The 21,191-nt window shown below is 36.7% G+C and overlaps 1 protein-coding gene and 1 long non-coding RNA gene across 9 annotated transcripts in view; one reads left to right on the top strand and one right to left on the bottom strand.

Moving 5' to 3' along the window:
• The window catches only part of PCNX4 (pecanex 4), a 39,847-nt gene extending 20,777 nt beyond the window's left edge, over positions 1–19,070 (bottom strand). Inside the window, exons 1-5 of one of the 8 annotated variants that reach the window (XM_034643381.1) lie at positions 18,600–19,070; positions 14,175–14,337; positions 6,244–6,988; positions 695–874; positions 93–607 (exon numbers count right to left, since the gene is read on the bottom strand). In XM_034643381.1, the coding sequence (XP_034499272.1) occupies positions 93–607; positions 695–874; positions 6,244–6,941 (1,393 nt within the window). In that variant the 5' untranslated portion in view covers positions 6,942–6,988; positions 14,175–14,337; positions 18,600–19,070. Of the gene's footprint in view, positions 1–92; positions 608–694; positions 6,989–7,727; positions 7,816–14,174; positions 14,338–18,599 lie in introns of those variants that run through there. The other 7 variants (XM_034643384.1, XM_034643386.1, XM_034643385.1 and 4 more) reach the window with 7 other exon arrangements.
• Positions 19,071–19,148: 78 nt separating this feature from the next.
• Positions 19,149–21,191, top strand: part of LOC117796133 — a 92,727-nt gene continuing 90,684 nt past the window's right edge. Inside the window, exon 1 of the long non-coding RNA XR_004620519.1 lies at positions 19,149–19,285. This is a non-coding gene — a long non-coding RNA (uncharacterized LOC117796133). The remainder of the gene's footprint in view (positions 19,286–21,191) is intronic.

Here is a 21,191-nt window from a genome sequence, read left to right as displayed (position 1 = left end):
CTTGTATGCTGTATATTGCAGAAACATGGGAATTCCACATTTTTGTATACTTCCTAGATATAACACAAAGTTAGTAGATTTTATCTTCCTACCTAGATTTAGCAAAATCCGTCTGACAACACCAATCTTCACAAGTCTTGTTTGCTTCTCTAAGAATAAAGTCATAGTCTGCACATCCTTTGGATAGAAAGGGTTTCGGAAAATTCCAAAGATACAGACACTTTGAATTTCTCTAAGTATCCACAGTATTATAAGCAATATCATTAAAACATAGCCAACAATAGCCTGAGGACTGTTTTTGGAAATCTGTGAGAAACCAGCAAAATGATGCAGCAAACTAGTTTCTATGAGAGCCAAGACTAATATGATGATGTAGAAAAGGTATTCCTTCCAAGTAAACGGTTTCTCTGAACCACTGGGTAAAGCCTTAGAATTGGTTCCAACTCTGTGTCTAGTCACACTGCGTTTGAAGACAAGACCCATGTCACTTAGGTTAAGACTCAGTAAGAACCCAAGTCCAGTCATGAAAAGAACCACACCAACAGTGCTGGGAATGAAATACGATGTTACAGCTGTTCCAGCAGAGATGATGAACATTATTAATAACCTGCAGAGAAAAAGAAAGATTTGCTCAAAAAGAAAAACTGCACTTTAAGAATAAGTTAAGCAAAACTTTAATATTTAAAATAATTACCGTAGTTGTGTTGACATAGATGAGCCTCCAAGGCCAAACTCTAAAACCTGCTCCATTGCCCATAAGAAAAGAGCATCAGGTGGGGGCAGAGTTCCGAGTGCCCACAGAAAGGGTAAAAATATAAACAAGATGTGTAAAATCTGATTCATTTGTTCTAGAGCTGGTATATTTACCGTAAACCTATAAGAAAAAGGAAACATTTAAATCATACCAAATAATATACAGAAGAGGATCTTCCCAGGAAAAACAAAACCATGCATGTAACCCACTCCCTGAAACAAAGAACACTTACAAAAAGATCCTAGTCCCAAACTGCAAAAGATCAACATTTATAAATTGTGACTATTGCCCTTTCCCCTTATCAGCAACTACCCCTACTCAACTGTGTATGAGATAAGCACTAAGAAAATATGTGGATTCAAATGTGAAAAGGAAGAAGTAATTAAAAGTAGTTTACTGAAAAAAATTGAATTTAGGGACTTGTAAAACTGAACTGAGCCCAGAGTAAAAATATTACACCCTGAATTATCTAAACTACATTGGCTGAAATTCTACTAATGATTCTTGAGAGTTTAAAATTTTCTAATTTAAAATTGTAAGTAACTGGGAAAACCAAAGCCTTATTGACGTTCTTACCAGTAGTAGCTAGCAAAGAAAGCTCTTCTTGTTCTCCTCCTTCATTCCCCCACTCCCCCCATACTGTCTTAACCCCAGGTCCCAGAATTTGAAGTCAGTATAATTAATATCAGAAGTCAGCAACATTTGGTTATGAATGTGTCTCTGTGGGTTAGCCTGGGAACTTAACTAGCATTTATAATATTGTTTTTATTTTATATAAATAGTGGTATGGATTTGAAAATACAAACTTGTAAAATACAATCTCATAAATCAGAGATTGCTTCTATAAAGCGGAGAAATTGGTTCTTGGTATAGCGCTTACCAGTTAAATATACTATTATATGGTTTTAAATAATTTAATAAAAACTTCAAGCATAGAAGAATAAGCACTATATTACTAATTTTTTTGGAATAAAGCTGACCAAACACTGTCTGGAAACCAATAATGTCCTAATACTTATGTTCCAAAGATAACTTGCAAAAGAGAAAACTAATTCTCAAAACTTACAGCATAATTATACTTGAATACCTGAGCTGCTAGGAATCAAAGTCAAGGAGAAGGCACCTTATGTAATAATTACCCACTTAAGTGTATGTTAACAGCCCTGAAGCAAATGTATAGCAACTATGGATATAATAATGATGTGTTTGCTCACACAGATATCAGGACTATGTCAGCTAATGCACTCTGTCTCATAATGTACGTCCTTCAAATTTTTATAAGCAGAGAATTAATGAATTCAAGATTAACAATGTGATGCTAAATTAGAGGACAATACTTTTTGTAATGTAGTTTTAAAATACATTTCATTCTGGGAAGAAAATACTCAAGTACCAAAAAGGAAAATCAAACCACACATAATAAACTGCAGGAAGGTCAAGGAAAACACGTAGCTCTGTAGTTATTTTTCTTGTTAAAGACAACATTCCTCTAATATATTCAAGGATAGTATAATTTGTGTAAAAATAATGTATAGTCAGGAAATATTTTACCCAAATTCCATTTAATCTCCCCAAATCTCTTTGTTCTTAAGCAATGACACAGAAAATCTATTATATAGAAGAATATCATACACAAATACAAGCATATGTAATTTAAGCAGCCAAACATTGTGATCACTTTCCTGTATGACTCAGACTCAAATAATATGATTATTGTGGTTAAGTCTTTTATATGGAAAATATGTTTAAATTCTATTTCTGATAATGTAACATGATTTTTCTAGGGCAAAATATCTAAACCCTCAAGAAAAAAACTTTGTTTGAATCTAACAACCATAAAAACATTTCAAATTCTGTATACTAAGATCCACATGCCCAGAAAGATGTTTATAGTGGCTAAGATGATATAAATATGCATCATTCATTGAAACAATTCCTGAGAGTCTATGAACTAAGCACTACAGGTTTAACGCTTGTCTTTAATAAAAATGCACAGAAAAAGTCATTTAAAATTATTAATACACAAGTGTACTGGGTAAAATAAAGAATGGGGAAAGGGAAAATATTATTATACTGTGAGGCTTGTCTCTTCAACTTTTACATTCTCTGAAATTAAGACACAATTTGATATATTTGACAACTGTCCAAACTTGAACAGTGCACACATGTCATACATTATTGATTTACAGTATTATACCTACTATATAAAGATCATCTTCTTATTTTGTTGACCAAATTTCTTTTTTTAAAATTTAAATTCAATTAGCCAACATACAGTTTATCGTAAGTGGGAGGTAATTGTTCTGCACAAACATGTCAACTTTTTCTATAAAAATTGATTTGGGCCTGATTTTGTCTTCTCCTTTTAGTTGAAAAAAAAACAAAACCTCTTTGTAATGATCAAACTGTAAACATTAAAACTGTATATTAAATCCAACTAGAATGCAGTAAAAACATTTATGCTCTTTCATTTAGAAATTAATAATGCAGAAAGTCAAGGTAACCAAATTATAAATTAATAGATTTTTTTAAAAAAATTAAAGAACCTAGGGTATCATTTTAAATGCAACGATGTATTATAGCAGGTATATAATTTCTGATTTCAAAAATAGCACAGTGAGATAGTAACTCAAGAATATAAATTCTGAAAATAATCGTATAAACCTAACTCTTTCGGAAGGGGATGAAGGTACATATGTATACATAGAAATTCAAATTTACTGCTGACTTTTCAAAGCCAAGTATTTAACTTTAGTATATTTTACGGCTAGTAAATGGTAGTGGTACTAACAAACCCATCATAAATGAATTTCCCATAAACGAATTCTCCCCTTACATATATGATTAGGTGAATAACAACGATATTATGGTGTCCTCTGGTCCATAAATGTAGCACAATTAGAAGAGATTAAGATTTAAGGAATAGCAAATGGCCCCCTAAGAATAGGTCAGTTTCAGTACAAAAACTGGCTAAATATTTTTAAATGTTTTGTCTTATTTTAGGCTGCCATAACAACATACCACAGAGCAAGTAGCTTAAACAACAGAAATTTATTTCTCATAAGCCTAAAGGCAGGAAGATCAGAGTGCCACCACGGTTGGGTTCTGGTGAGAATGCTCTTCTGGCTTAGCAGACAGCCAACTTCTCTCACTGCAACCTCATATGGTGAGAAAGAGAGAGATCAAGCTCTCTGGTCTCTCTTCTTATAAGGGCACCAATCCCATTAGAATAGGACCACGTTGATGACCCACCTACCTCTCAAAGACCCCCATCTCCAAATACCATCACATGGGGGTTAGGGCTTCAACATATGAATTTTGAGGGGACACATATATTTATTCCTTAACATTCCACCCAGTCTCCCAAATTCATGTTCTTCTTACATGCAAAATACATGCAGCCCATCCCAACAGTCTTAACAAATTCCAGCATCAAATCTAAAGTCCAAAGTTTATCTAACTACCATCTAAATCAGCGATAGGTGAGATTCGAGGTACACCTCATCATGAGGCAAAATCCCTCTCCAGCTGTGAACCTGTGAAATCAGATAATTTATGTGCTTCCAAAATAAAATGGTGGGACAGCCCCAGAATGGACACTTATTCCAGAAGGGAGAAACAGGAAAGAAGGAAGGGGTGACAGGCTCCAAAGTAGTCCAAAACCTAGCCGGGCAAATTCCATTAGATTCTAAGGCTGGGAAAGAATCCTCTTTGGTTTCATACTCTGCCCTCCAGGACTCCAGGGTAATAATAATCACCCAAACAGCTCTGGGTGGGGGTTTCACCCCCAAGGCTCTGCAGGGCAGTACCAGCCCCAAAACTTCCAGTTTTTAGTTTGTTGAAACCAAGGAAGTAGCCCTGACAATCTCTAAATCACTTTTGGGATAATTTTCCCCTCTTCTTAAACACATGTCAAATCTAAGAAGTCTAATAGTCTTAGTTCATTTCATTTTGTCTCTGACCCCTTTTGCTGAAACTGGCAGTATTTTTGGTCATACAACCCCATAAACTATTTAGTGGTAGTCCAGTCACACTCTTGGTGCTCACTTCAGAACATGCTCTCTCATTTTTCTGCAATATGGTTAGGCCCCAAAATTTCCAAATCTTCAAGTTCTGGTTTCTTTTTTACTTATTCGTTCCTCCTTCTATTCATCTCTCCTTTCATATAAGCAGTCGTGAGGAATCAAACTGTTCTTTCAACCACTTGTTTAGAAATCTCCTCACCTCTATATCCAATCACTCTCAAGTTCTACTTTCCACAAAACGTTAGAAAGTGGTTCAGCCAAGTTTTGTGACACTTTATAACAAGAATCATCTTTCCTCCAGTTTCCAATAACAGGTTCTCATTTCTAACACCTCACCAGAAATACCTTTAAGGCCATATTTCTTGCATGCACCTCAAAACTCTTCCAGCCTCTACCCATTACCCAATTTCAAAGACACTTCCACATTTTTAGGTATCTGTTACAGGAGCAACCCACCTCTTGGTTTCAAAATCTGTCTTAATCAGCTTGGGCTGCCATAATAAAATACCACAGACTGGGTGGCTGAAACACAGAAATTATTCTGCAGGCTGGAAGTCCAAGATCAGCGTGCCAGCGTGGTCAGGTTCTGCTGAGAACTCTTCTTGGTTTGCAAACAGCAGCCTTCTCATTGTACCCTCATATAGTGGAGAGAGAGATAGATCAAGCTCTCTGGTGTCTCTTCTTAAAAGAGCACTAATCCCATCAGATCAGGGCCCCACGCGCATTTTCCTAATCACCTCCTAAAGATCCCATCTCCAAACACCCTCACTTGGGGGATGGGCTTTAACAAATGAATCTGAGGGGGGACATGAATATTCAGTTCATTAACAAGCCTACACATTTCTACCTGGACATGAACCTGTAAAAGAGAGAACCGCAGTCTACAGAAACAGAGAAATAAGTCAGATTTAGAAAAGGTAAGCAAAAGGGGTTATCCAACAATTTTGTAAACAGTGTGGTAAACAATTTAGTTTAAAAACTCTATTCTCTATTTTTCCACTATAGCAAATCAAAAAAAATCAATATTCCTTCTAGTTATTACAACAAAATTAGAAATAAGTTATTCATCTTATATTCAATCTGTACATAATATTTATGTGTATAAATTTCAAACTCTTCATTAGACCCTCATAGGAAAGTTCCATCTCTTTTCATAGGTCTCAGCCAGGCATCTTACAGATTCATAGCTCGTTACTGAAAGTGAAACAGAATTGAAATTTTGCTTATTTCTCTTACCTTATAAAGGGTTTTCTTTTTACTCTTCAATAAGGTTTAATTACTGCTTTAGTATGAATGTTTAACAGAGATTACTCCTAAGAGATTAATCATCAGAACAACCTATCAGCCAATGGTTTGGTCTTGAAGACTTTCAATTCATAGATTCATTTTTTTAATACTAAGAAGAGCTCATACTACGTATGCTTAAAAACAAAGCAAGTCATAAAGTATCTGATAGCTTATTACCTGTGTGCAAGATCTACAGAAACAAAGAAAAAAATATAAAGAGGTCTCATAAGAGGAGTGATTTCGTAAGTATCCTGGGTTTGGAAAGTCGCAGTCTCTGCAGCTGTGTTTACAATTAATGAATATTCTCCTATACATAATGTCATCCATCCAAAGAGAAACAGTAGAACAGTGCCTCCCGTACTGCCATATAGCAGGGATATTCTCTTCGGGAGCAGATACCATGTTCCAAGACCACACATTAACCCAGCAAGAAAAGAATGAAGAACTGTATTGGCTATGTATTTCTTGCCAGGAATTAGAAATTTGATAGTCTCAGTACCAGCACAACTTGTAAAGTCATGTTCATCTTCCTCTGCTAAGATATCTGTGGTTAGCATTCTTTCTATTGTCATCGACTTGTTTCTGGCATATAAACTTGTGAACTGGATGATAAATGCAGCGAAAAGCATTAGTCCACCTGAAAATGACGCTGTGTAATAGTCTTCCAAAATGCCCAACTGATACAAGAGTGTTCCTAATCCACCCCAAACCCATGGCATCAGAAAAAGGATAATTTGATTCACATATATATAAGGAGGGGCACAATAGCCTAGTTTGAATCGAGGGCCTCCAAGAACAGTCTGCGGAAAGCGCTTCAGAAAGAAGTCCTGTTTGTAATCATTCAGCAGAGGCACATCTGGACTCATCCTTCTCATTCAGGATTATTCTGAAAGTCACATCCTCTTCCGTAACACAGCAGTCTCTAAGAAAAAGAAAAAAGTCACTACTTGACAAGGTCTTACTTAAAAGATGGCAAGGGAGGGGAACACCATACTTCTATTTTTATCTCCTTAATTCCTTCAAGGGCAGGATTTAGAACTTCACCTCTTTAGCTCCTCCCCATTGCCTGACACACACATGGCACCAAACAAATAGTTGTGAAGTTGTTTTTTACTTGAAAAGGAATCATATTAATTATTAATTTATCTAGAACTTAATATTTGGGATTAGATCTTAAATTAACTAACCTTTTTAGATTCAAAGATAAGTTAAAAAAGCCAAACTATGGACTCTGAGAAACAAACAGAGGGCTTCAGAGGGGAGGGGGGTGGGGGAATGGGATAGACTGGTGATGGGTAGTAAGGAGGGCACGTATTGCAGGTGCACTGGGTGTTATACGCAACATGAATCATTGAACTTTACATCAAAAAAAAATAAAAATAAAAAAATAAAAAAGCCAGTCTATCAACTCAAATCTGCCAGTGGTTTAACTAATCTTGTCTCCCTAAAAGTTTTTGATGTTTGTTTTTAAACTTTCCCTCTATTATAAGGGTCAGCAAAATTTTTCTCTAAAGGCTGAAGAGTATATATTTTATGCTTTGTGGACCATATGAGCTCAGCTACAATGACTCAATTCGTTGTTGTAGCAGAAAAGCAGCCATAGATAATACATAAATAAACATGAGTGGTTGTGTGCCAGTAAAGCTTTATGTTATTTTTACCTGTACCTGTAGGCCAGATTCAGGCTGTGGGCCATAGCTGGCCAAACCCTGATCTATAAAATGAGGATATTCTCTTTATTCCCTTGAACTGGAATGAAAATAGAAGTGGAAAAAGAAATAGAAATACTGTTAGTCACATCATTTAGCAATTATAGTAAACTTAGGATTTTCTGCGAATTTAAAAAGTCAAATCCTGCTAAAATAGTAACATTTCAATAAAAAGCCATTAGCAGCTCAACATGCAGTAGAAAGAACAATAAACTGGAAATCAAAAGACTCCAGGTGTCTGACTAAATGCTTATTATTAACTATGTTACCATAAACAAACCGTTTTCTGATTCAATTTTTATCTTCTCTGTTAATCAGCTTCCAAAATCTACCCAAACCAGGAAAACATGAAACAATAATAGGACTTGTATGTGCTGTAGTCTAGATTATTTCTATCTAAGGGCCACAAAAATCTAAGTATCGGAGCGCCAGGCTGGCTCTGTCGGTAGAGTATGTGACTCTTGATCTCAGCGTCATGAGTTCGAGCCCCACTTTGGGTGTAGAGATTACTTAAAAAAAATAGAATATTTTTTAAACATCTAAGTATCAAATAACATAGATTTTCTTCTTTTCGAGTTCTCCTTTTCCTAGGATATACTTAGTAGCTTATTCTGAAAAACAGTTGCCTGACACAAGATAGCTAGCAAAGTATTACTCAGGGATCATATATTGGGCTGGGGAAAAAAAAAAAAAGCTTAAAGCTATCTTCATAAAGCAAGACATGTAGGCCAATGAAATAGAATAGAGAACCCAGAAATAAATACTCACATACATGTTAAAATATTTGACAAGGGTACCAAGACCATTCAACGGGGAAAGTTTGGTCTTTGCAATAAATGGTGCCAGGAAAACTGAGTATTCACATGCAAAAGAATGAAATTAGACCCTTAACATCATACACAAAAATTAACTCAAAATGGACCTAAGTGTAAAGACCTAAAACAATAAAGCTCTTAGAAGAAAACATAGGACAAAAGCTTCCAATACTGGCTTTGGCAATGACTTCTTGGATATGACACGAAAGGTACAGGTAACAAAAGGAAAACAGACAAATCAGACTTCATGAAAATTTAAAAATTATGTGCATCAAAGACAATAACAGAGTGAAAAGGCAACTCACAGAATGGGAGAAAATAACTGCATATCATATATCTATCTGATAAATATATATATATCTACATGATATATAGATATATATATATCCATAATATGTAGAGAACTCCTAAGACAACAACAAAACAAACACACCAATTCAAAAACTAGCAACTGAATTGGACAAACCCAAAAATTATAACTGAATAGACATTTCTCCAAAGAAGGTATACAAATGGCAATAAACACATGAAAAGATGCTCAACACCACTAATCATTAGAGAAATGCAAATCAAAACTATAACAAAATACCGCTTCACACTTATTTGGATGGCTACTATCAGAAAAACAGAAACCAACAAGTATTGGTGAGGATGTGGAAAACTGGAACCCTTGTGCTCCGCTGGTGGAAATATCAAATGGTATAACTGTTGTGGAAAACATTACGGTGGTTCCTCAAAAAATTAAAAATCAGATTACCATATGATCTAGGTTTTTGATTTTTCGCTATATATCCCCGAAGAATTGAAGCAGGGTATCAAAGAGATAATTTGTAACTCATGTTCCTAGCAACATTATTCACAATAAGTAAAACATGGAAAAAACCCAACTAGCTGCATGTTACTATCCCTATTCATTTACCTTTTAGTACTTTGGAATCTTTGGTAGAGCTTAGTTTAAATGTTACTAATTTAATGGAATACTCTATGATTATATTCCAAAGTGAAATATTCTGAAGATCTGTTGTTAATGTGGAAACAGAAAGATACTGTGATATGTTAAAAAGTAAAATAAACACACTGATGATCTCATTTGCATTTTTTAAAAAAAGAGTACACACACCTATGCGTATACATGGCTGTGTATTGTTTGTGTAGGTGTGAAAAGTTCCAGACAGCATACATGCTAGGGTGTGCTTGTGTGCCTGTGTATTTTACACAGAACATTTTGATACCTCTTCAAATTACCAAATAATCTCTAGACTTCTCAGCCCCATGCCCTGCAAACACATCCTGCCCTTTTCCTTCTGGATGCTTCTGCTCATGCCCTCTCTTTTGCCTAGGATGTCCTTTCTTCCCTTCCCTAATTGGTATTCTTGGTCAACTTTCAAGATTGAATCTAATCCTTTCTGAAATTTCCCCAGAACACTCTCTTCTCTCTGCATATCAAACATTCCTTGTTCATACTACTCATCTTGTAACATGTATCAACACAGGGTACTTCTTGTCCTGTTCACCTCTTCACGTGTTCTTTTTTCATATGTATATCTTTTCTCTACTAACAAGTTATATGTGGGCAGGGGCCAAATCTTGAGACACTTCCAATTCTCCATAATATTTAGTAAAACACCTTGGCATGGAGAGGAATATAATACATTAATGGCAGAGCTTAAATAAGATGATTAAAATGAAAATATTAAACACTGCTGTTTAAAAGGGAAGTTGGGAGTATTTACTGTTTTTGAAAACCTCTTCCTGCATATCCTGTCCCACTCACAACAGTAAACTCATAAACTCTTAATTTTTAAATGTTTAGAAAATATCTTAATTTATTTTTAATATGGAATAAATAACAGCATTTATTGATAGTATTATTGGCTCAGAGAAGATTTTGCCTAGAGCAGTATGTCCCAAAGCAAAATAGAAACAAGATGGGCCTGAGGGAGAAAAATGGCTGGGTTTCTGCGACTGAAAAGGAAATGGCTAGAGAATTTTAACAAGTCAGAGATCCAATTTTAATTTGCTCCCTATCCTATGCAACATTTTAACTTCCTTCAGTATCAGGAAAGAGAAGCTAGTGCATATTAGGAGAGATAAAATAGCAGGTACGAGAGTCAAAATGAGGCAGGAGCAATCAATAAAGAAGTGAGAGCACATCGGGAATTATGAAGAGAATGTTCATACTTGAGTTCCCTCAAGACACCTTAGAAGCACGTGGGAGGACACTTAGATGGTGATTTGAATTATTTTAATGTGATATTAAAAGAAAGGCTGAAGGATACAGAATTATTTGCCTTACACAATGTTTCTTAAAAGGGGGTCCATGACAGCTATATGCAAAAGAATGAAACTTGACCACTCTCTCACACCATACACAAAGATAAACTCCAAATGGATGAAAGAACCTCGATGTGAGACAGGAATCCATCAAAATCCTAGAGGAGACCATAGGCTGCAACCTCTTTGACATCGGCCACAGCAACTTTTTTCATGACACATCTCCAAAGGCAAGAGAAACATTAAGAAAAAATGAACTTGTGGGACTTCATCAAGATAAAAAGCTTCTGCACAGACAAGGAAACAGTCAAAAAAACTAAGAGGCAGCCCACAGAATGGGAGAAGATATCTGCAAATGACACTACAGGTAAAAGACTGGTATCCAAGATCTACGAAGAACTTCTCAAACTCAATACACGGGAAACAAACAAATCAAAAAATGGGCAGAAGATATGAACAGACACTTTTCCAATGAAGACATACAAATGGCTAACAGACACACACAAAAAATGTTCAAAATCATTAGCCATCAGGGAAATTCAAATCAAAACCACATTAAGATACCACTTTACACCAGTTAGAATGGCAAAAATTGACAAGGCAAGAGACAACAAATATTGGAGAGGATGTGGAGAAAGGGGATCCCTCTCAGACTGCTGGTGGGAATGCAAGTTGGCACAGCCACTTTGGAAAACAGTGTGGAGGTCCCTTAAAAGTTAAAAATTGAGCTACCCTATGATCCAGCAATTGCACTACTGGGTATTTACCCCAAAGATACAGATGTAGTGAAGAGAAGGGCCATATGCACCCCAATGTTCATAGCAGCATTGTCCACAATAGCTAAATTGTGGAAGGAGCCGAGATGCCCTTCAAGAGATGACTGGATTAAGATGTGGTCCATATATACAATGGAATATTACTCAGCCATCAGAAAGAACGATTACCCAACATTTGCAGCAACATGGACGGGACTGGAGGAGATTATGCTAAATGAAATAAGTCAAACAGAGAAAGACAATTATCATATGGTTTCACTCATTTATGTAACATAAGAAATAGCAGGAAGATTGGTAGGAGAAGGAAGGGAAGAATGGGGGGGGAGAGACTATGGACTCTGAAACAAACTGAGGGCTTCAGAGGGGAGGGGGTGGGGGACTGGGATAGGCCGGTGATGGGTATTAAGGAGGGCACATATTGCATGGTGCATTGGGTATTATACGCAAATAATGAATCACGGAACACTACATCAAAAACTAAGGATATACTGTATGATGACTAACATAACATAACAAAAAAATTATTATAAAAAAAAGGGGGTCCATAATCAAAGAAGTTTGAGAAATAACACACTTGAAGAGTCACAGTGGATATCTGCAAACTGAAGACTTTGAGACATCTCTGAAGTTTAAAAAAAACAACAACAAAACCACTGCAAACCTGTTTAAAATGTATCATTTGAATTTTCCAAACTTACTTGCACAGGGAGCCCATCTTTCCCACAGTATCTAGTAACAGCTCATGTGTATAGTGTTCTGTTTAAACTACTCTCAGAAATATTGGCCTGGGCTTCAATTACGATCTTAAAGATTTAGCTAAGCCAAGGAGAATTAAAGATCTGTAGGAATCAAGTAGGAATCAAGAGGAATGTCAAAAACAAAGGTACACAAGGAAAAAGATTATGAGAGAAATTTGACAGGTAGCAAGTATATCAGATTGCTGAAAAGCTTATTTCTAGTATGGCTATTTTCTTTCTAATATTTTAAGGATAAAAGAGGATTGTAGCACAGATACTAAAAATTCATTAAAGCAAAAATTATGATAAACTGGTACTGTGTGATTTTTAATTTAATTACAGATCCTGGAATATTTATAAAATATTTTCTTTATAGGCAGTAACACTTAACATTTATACAGAAAGACCTTTCAAATCCAATTTGGATTACTAGAATGGAAAGTAAAATCAGAATAATTAAAACTTAGTTCCAGGGGCGCCTGGGTGGCTCAGTCGTTAAGCGTCTGCCTTCGGCTCAGGGCGTGATCCTGGTGTTCTGGGATCGAGCCCCACATCAGGCTCCTCTGCTGAGAGCCTGCTTCTTCCCCTCCCACTCCCCCTGCTTGTGTTCCCTCTCTCGCTGGCTGTCTCTCTGTCAAATAAATAAATAAAATCTTAAAAAAAAAAACAAAAAACTTAGTTTCTGAATGAGATTTTGGTATACATTTTCAGAGACAATTCCCAAACAGACTGATGCATTTATATGGCTGCTGCCTCCAACATGTTAAAATGAAAAATGTCTTAAGGCTTAGGGGAAAAGAAATGCCGTGAAAAGAAAGGTTAAGGGATAAGGATGGCATCACAGCATTGATTTTGGCCATATGCTTTCTTCATATGCTACTCTGAAAGTGGGCCAACAAAGTAGCCATAGAAACACTGCTTTGTTTGGAATTTGAGCCATCTTTCTTTCTTTTTTTTTTTTTTAAAGATTTTATTTATTTATTCGACAGAGATAGAGACAGCCAGCGAGAGAGGGAACACAAGCAGGGGGAGTGGGAGAGGAAGAAGCAGGCTCATAGAGGAAGAGCGATGTGGGGCCCGATCCCATAACGCCGGGATCACGCCCTGAGCCGAAGGCAGACGCTTAACCACTGTGCCACCCAGGCGCCCCTGAGCCATGTTTCTTATGCATTATCCAGAAGGGTGAGAAACAGATCAATTTGGCAATGTACTAGGAGGGAATTCTTATTTTTCAACTTTAATGCAGGAATCAGGCAAGATATCAACCTGAAAAATCCCTTAAAACCAGAACAAAACAAACAAACAAAGATAACAAAAAGCAGCAGTTTGGAGGCATTACAATAAATTGATAGTTTTCTTAGTTTGGCAAACAGAATTCCTAAAAGAAGTTTTAGCCAACTGTGTGATTTTTATTTAGTGAAGTTTGTTTTTAACCTATCATATTATTTTTATTGATTGGTTAATTTCATTCATTGAACCAACCCTTCTTTTTTGTTTTATTAGATTCATATTTTTTTATAAGAACACTTAACATGAGATATATCCTCTGAACAAATTTTTATGCGTATAATACAGTATTGTTAAGTAGCAACACAATGTTGTACCGTAGATCTCTAGAACTTATTCATCTTGTACAACTAAAACTTTATGTAGCAAGTCTTCCTCCTGTTTCTTCCTCCCCCAAGCTCCTGGCAAGCTTCATTCTACCCTGTTTCTACAAGTCTGACAATTTTAGATACTTCATATAAGTAGAATCATGCAGTATTTGTCCTTTTCTGACTGGCCCTTTTCACTTACCATAATGTCTTCAAGGCTTATCCATGTGATCACAAATGGCAGGATTTCCTTCCCTTTTAGGGCTAAATAATATTCCATTGTATGTATATAACACATTTTCTTTATCCATTCATCTGTTGATAGACACTGGGATGCTTCTGCTTTTTGGCTATGGTGAATAACGCTGCAATGAACACAGGAGGGCAAATATCTCTTCAAGATTCTGATTTCAATTCTTTCGGATAAATACCCTTAAGTGGGATTGCTGGATCATATGGTAGCTCTATTTTTAATTTTTTTGAGGACCTTCCACACTGTTCTCTATAGCACATGCACCATTTTGCATCCTAACACTTTACATGGGTTCTAATTTTTCCACATCCTTGCCAACATTTGCTATTTTTCTTTTCTTTTTTCTTTTTCTAATATCCATCCTAACAGGTGTGAGGTGACATTGAATACATACATATTGATTAGGTACTTCTGCACTGTGCCTCAACTGTATTTTTGTTATACTTTCAGGAAACATACTATCTCCATTTGTCAAATTTTATTAAATCTTTGCTCTCATATTTTTAATTTCTATGAGTACATCTTTAACCCCTAGATGTTTCTTTTTATAGAATCCTATTATTATTTCATTAACATAGTCCATCTTTCTGAGAATATTTACTACACGTATGTGTACATGCAGATAAATATCATTTAATTTCTTTGTAAATTGCCTTTTCATGTCCTTTGCCTCTTTTCTTTTAAAGTGTTCACTTCTCTTATTAATTTGAAAGAACTTTTGATATATGAAGGATATTAACTCTGACATATGTTATAATCTTTTTTCCTCCCCCCATGCTAACTTGCTCTTGAAACACTGTTAGCAGATGCTGGTGAGGATTAAAGAGTTCATTCTGACAGTTGTTAATAATAGACAAATGTGTTGACCTTCCCCTTTCATAGAGAAATAGGTAAATGAAAATTTAGCACTTTCCACACATTTAAACTTTTAAATACCTATGAGGTACTAGGTAACGGTAATAAGGCTGCTCTCTTGATCCAAAGAAGTTTATAATCCAGTGTGATAGAGATAATTTCCCTCTCAAATAATTATTACTGTCAAAAGTAACTCTGGAACTATTTTAATTTTCATTATCAACAGAATAAACAATACATAAAGTTATTTCACAAATAACATAAAATTACTAAACAAAATTAACTTGTCAAGAAAAAGTAATTCCTGCTTGTTTAAAAAATGCCTACACAGACTTTGTCAGTAATATATAGAATGTCTTCATCCACGTTCCTAAAAAGTATTTTTAAAAATGTGAAAGGAAATATACTGAAGTTCTACTTTTCTAAGCATCACACCTTTACTAATTTGGAAAACAAAAAACTTCAGGTCTGGAAAAGAAAGAAAATGGCTTACCTGAGTACGCTAAAAGCATGTTATGACACAACTCAATTCTCATTTGCCCTGGATAAAATGACCTGTTCCTGTCAGAGGAGTCCTAATAAGAAAGCACCTACAGACTTTTTTGATAGCCAAGTGCTACCTGTTGAGGATATTAGTAGGAATCTAAAGATGCAAAGATAGCTACTCCTATAATTCTGAAAATACTCTATGAATCTTAACTAAATGCCATACCAGGCGTTTAGTTAAGCTAAATAATTCTTGAAGAGCCTCTTGAAAGACATTTAGTGCTAAAACATGAAAAACACATTCATGTTATAGTTTATCAAATATGTAGTAAGCACTCTCTTATACCCACCAATAAAAGGAAAATCTACTCAAGCCCCTAAAAAGAGTCCTAAAGTGAAAGAACAAGCGCAATAACATCTCTTTGATCTACAAAATGTTATTTATTCAAATTCAAGATTTTAGGAGGGTCTTTGAATCCTTTAAGGGTTTTCCTTATATTCACAGGAATTGGTTTGTAGAGAAAACTATGACTGGATGGAAAGGGTAAGTAGATTACTCAAAGGATTTATTTATTGCAGATATTGGGAAAGCTTCACAGGTAGAATGATGAGTTGTCAATGCTATGACTCACCCTTCTCAAATGTACAATACTAGAATATGAATTATTAACATTCCGTTATTTATGCAAAAACTAGATGGTAGAAAATGGCCAAAAGTCACATCAGCGTATCACAAATGTGCAGCAGGCCCAACTGACACCTCTTCTCTCCCAATCTACCCTTTCCACACTGCATACATATTACCAATTATAAATTCAAAGCTAATTGCTTGTTAATTACAAGTTTTACCATTCACATGGATTACCAGAAATAAACCAACTTACTTTACAGAAAAGAAACTGAGAACCGGTGAAATTAAGTGACTTAACCAACACACCATGTCAGTTGGTGTCTGACTGAGTTTTTCAATCATACCAAGACATTACCAAATGAAACAGAATTTTATTTTTGAGGCTAGTTCTTGAGGCTAGAGAAATAGAAGGATAACTTGGGAAAAAGAGTTTTCAGGGAAAAGTGGGCCTGAGAGGAATCTCCAAAATGTCAAATGGGAAACTTTTGTTAGCCAAGCCAACGTCAGGACACTGGCATGCAGGACTCCTTGATAAGAGATAAACACAAATGGGAAAGTGTCTAGAAGAAAAGGTTCTCACAATCAAGAAAATGAAAACAACCCACAGAATGGGAAAAATTTTTTGCAAATCATATATATGATAAGGGACTTACATCTAGAATATATAAAGAACTCTTACAACTCAATAGTGAAAAAACCAAATAAGCCAATTTAAAAGATTAAAATAGACATTTCTCCAAAGATAATATACATTGCCAATAATCACACAAGACAATGTTCCACATCATTACTCACTCGTTAGAGAAATGCAAACCCAAACCACAATGAGATATCACTTCAAATCCACTTGACTGGTTATCAAAAATAGTATTAGTGAGGTTGTGGAGAAAACAGAATCTGCAAGTTATAAGGTAAAATGGTGCAGTTCCTTTCAAAAACAGTCTGGCAGTTCCTAAAAAGGCTAAACACAGATTTACCATATGACCCAGCAATTCTATTCCTGGGAATTTACCTAAGAGAAATGAGAACATAAGTCTACAAAAAATTTGTGCATGAACATTCATAGCAGAAATATCAACAGCGAAGAAGTGAAAACACCCAAAATATCCATCAACAGATGAAATAAAATGTGATATAGCCATACAATGGCATATTATTAAGCTATAAACAAGAATGAAGTACTGACATATGGATGAACCTTGAAAGCAGAATGCTAAGTGGAAGACAAACACAAAATGCCACATCTTGTATGCTTCCATTTATATGAAATGTCCAGAACATGCAAATCTACAAAGACAGAAAACATATTAATGTTTCCCTAAGGCTGGTGGAGATAGTAACAAGGGTGGGAGGGAGTAATTCCTAAAGGATACAGGGCTTTTTAAAGGGGTGATGAAATTTGACTGTGGTAATAGTTGCACAATTCTGTGAATATACTAAAGGCCATTGTACACTTTTCTAAATCTTTAATCCATTAAAAAAATTTTTTAAATATAAATTCCAGTTAGTTAACACAGTGTAATATTAGTTTCAGGTGTTGAAATATACACTTTTAATGAGTGAGCTGTATGGAATGTGAATTATATTTCAACAAAGTTCTTACAAAGGAAAAATAACCAGAAAAGTTCCCCAGAAAAGTGTCTGTTAATAACTAGCAGGAAACTAAAGAGTGGCTGACAGGTGTCCCAGTTAAACTACTAACATGGCAATACCTGGTCATGAGTCTGGCTCTGGATCTATGATAAGGGTTTGGAGATTTGGCATGGGTGGCAGTGGACACTCAATAATACAAAGGACGGTCTTTGCCCTAATTGTAAAAATGATTCATAAAAACAAGAACCCACCTAATATTATATAGCTGAATAAAAGAGAAATGATTGGTAAAGAGCAGATAAGCAATACACAGGTTTGACAAATAACCTCTGATGTTGTAGATTTCACTGATATAAATATTGGTCCCTGACAGAGTTGTGAAGAGAGGCAGCAGATGAGGGGAAAGAGTTATTCATGTTCAGGGGGCCAGAAGTAGACCAAGTTGGGGCAAACGCGGTTTAGTTGGAGATAAGGAAAGAGTACAGTACTATCTACGGGAAGCAATTTGTACAGTTTATTGGGGTAACAAGGACATCACTAAATCAAGACTCAATGAACCGCAAGTGTCTCTTAAAAACAAAATGCCGTAACTCAACAAACTAAAGCAGTCTTTCGAAAGAAAGTTAAAGTCACATCGGATTGATTCCTCTAGCCATTGAGTTTACCTTCCGTCTAAAAAGTGCAATAATCGCACCTGAAGGTTTTATAACGAAGAACGAGAAATCTGTAGCAATTAAAACTGCAAGAACAACGTGGGTCTGCATAGGCTTGGAAGAAGTCCCCAAGTGGGTGTCGGGGATGGAACGTACCTCGAGTCACCCTAGGGAAGAGGCAATGCCAAGGAATCCCGGGAACTGCATTTCTGCAGGTAAAACCGGTTTGGGCGATCCCGCCCCGAGGCTGCCTGGGACCCGAACGCAGAGGCGGAGAAGCTCTAGCAGCCAGGCAACCAGCTCACCGCGATCGTGCCCGAGCCTTCTCCGCGTTTCCATGGCTAACGTCAACTCTAGCGGGCGCCACCGGTGCGGAACCTAGACCTCGTTCGGGGGCGGTTCGGGCGCTCGGCTCGCCCCGCCCCTGAGTTTGCGCTCGCCCTGGGGCGCTTCTCCACCAGCCGGCTAGGCGAGGCGGAGATGGGGAAGAGACGCGCTTCGTTCACTCCAGGCGTGGGCCCACACTCCCCTGATTAGGGGTCGTAGTAGTCTCACCGGCTCTGGCCTTGCCTTGGCGAGGGGGAAGGGTCTCAGCAAGCCCTGAACTTTCACCCGGGGCCGCGCTCCTACGTAAGAGCGCCGTTTCCCTGGTGACGTGACGTGTCTGCGGGATTAGGTAGTGCTTTCTGGCAGATTGACGTGCGGCCGCCATTTCGCGAGCTTTGGCTTATGGGTGCTCTGGCTGCGGACCCTGGAGTGTAGTGTGACTCCAGCCGCTCGCGGTCTCGCAAGTTCCATTAACCACATCCGTACTTTGGCCATCACCACCCAGCACACCGACGGTAATAAATGCTTTTAAGTAAACTTCGTACGTCCTCTTCGGCTTGGAAGATTTGGAACTGAGTATACGTGCCAGCCATTGCCCTTTATTGCATATTTTTTCTCCCTGAGATTTGTGGCTGCATTTTTAAATGCAAAGAACCAAAATGTCCAGCATTGAATCATGCCACTAAGAATTAGGTTATCTGTTTATTAGTAAAATAAGGCGAAGTCCACGTATCCTAATTGGAAAAAAAAAAAAAAAGCTGTGGCGGACTGTTAATACTTAGAGGCAATTAAGATCCGGGCATCTTTACAGGGTGGCCACCGAGTCCCAGTTTTGCTAGTTTAAAGTTATACGCCCTCAGCCTCCATTTTCCCTGAAGTTTGATTTCTTCCTCATGTTCTGGACATCTTCCAGATTGCTAGTTGGAAGTGCACAAGGTGGCCCCTTAGAGCATTAAATTGGTCTCAAATGATTTAGAGGCTCTTTGAGGGAACTCTGAAGCCAATTTGTTAGTATTGGGCTACTTGTGTTTCCCTAAGTGATTGACACTCGAGCAATTCTGCATACTTGGGACTTCTGAGTGCTTAGGACTGTCTTGTTTGGATCTTACCTCAAGACTATAAATGCGGCCTTTTTCTTTGTTTTCTGGCTTTACTGGAAATGATGGCTTACTTCTTAAGCAGGCCATAATAGGAAAACTTCTTGTGTGTTAATATTAAAAGAAAGCCAAAGCTTATACACATATATAGGTAGACACTTCTCTATGCAGAGGGAAAGTGTAGTTTATTGTTAAGTATTTGGAAGAAAACCCTGTGCAATTTCAATGATGTGCATATACTTGTCTTCAAAGACACAATTAGTGGGTAAAACCTTTTATAGTTCGGTCTGGCAGGGAAATGGACTCTTGATGTTTCCCATACTTTGAGGGAAATAACCTTAGTCGTCATGGGTCAGGGTACCACATTAAGCATCTTTGAGGCATCTGCAAATTACTAGGAAATAGTGTAGTGTGGTTAAGAGTAGAGGCTCTGGAAGAGTAGAGGCTCAGGAAGTCCTAGGTTGTTGGAATCCTGACATCACAGCTCCCTACTTGTGTGACATAGGGGTTACCTAATCTTCCTGGTGCTCAGTTTCCAAATCTTGTAAAACAGGCTTAATAACTGAGACAAAATTTATCACACAGGGAGTTGGGTGTATTGGATTAAATAACTAGATAGGCACAGCTTAAGTGCTTAGTGAGAATGAGCTATTTTCTTCAGGTAGAGAGGCTATATTTTCATCATCCTAAATGACATATAATTCAATCAGAATTAATATTTTTTGTTGTTGTAATACCTGCTGTAGATACTTGGTTGTTAAATTTTTCTTTTTTTCCGGTATGTTTGTTACTTTGCACTTTGAATAAAGTTAGTAAAGCTTATGTTGCAAGGCCTTTGGTTACTTGTACATAAAAAGTATTCATTCAACATTTATTGAAATAGTGGATGCTGTTTGCCAGGAACCACACCTATTCCTGCAGATACAAAGTCAAATGACACATGATCCCTATCCTCAAGGAATTTACCAAAATATAATGAGAGACTAACAAGGACATCAGTAATTACAGAGTGTGTGATAAACAGTCACTGGAGCCATAGAAGCGCAGAAGTGGGACATAGGAATCATTCTAGGGAAATTCAGGATGTCTGCAACGGAAGTATAAAAAAATAAGTACAAGTTAGCTGGATGAAGATGTGGGAGAAGAGGTTTTCCAGAATGGAGACCATTCATTTAGCAAATATTTAGAGCATATGTCAGGTACCTATGAGCCCTATTTAATCTTAACCTTATGGAGGTAGCTTATTGTTATTCTCATTTCAAATATAAGGAATCTGAGCTTCAGAAAAGTAAAATAAACAAGATTTGGAGTTGAGCTTATATCT

Source organism: Ailuropoda melanoleuca, chromosome 14 (assembly GCF_002007445.2).
Source record: "Ailuropoda melanoleuca isolate Jingjing chromosome 14, ASM200744v2, whole genome shotgun sequence".
Lineage (NCBI taxonomy): Eukaryota > Metazoa > Chordata > Mammalia > Carnivora > Ursidae > Ailuropoda > Ailuropoda melanoleuca.
This window is presented reverse-complemented; position numbering and strand designations above follow the sequence as displayed.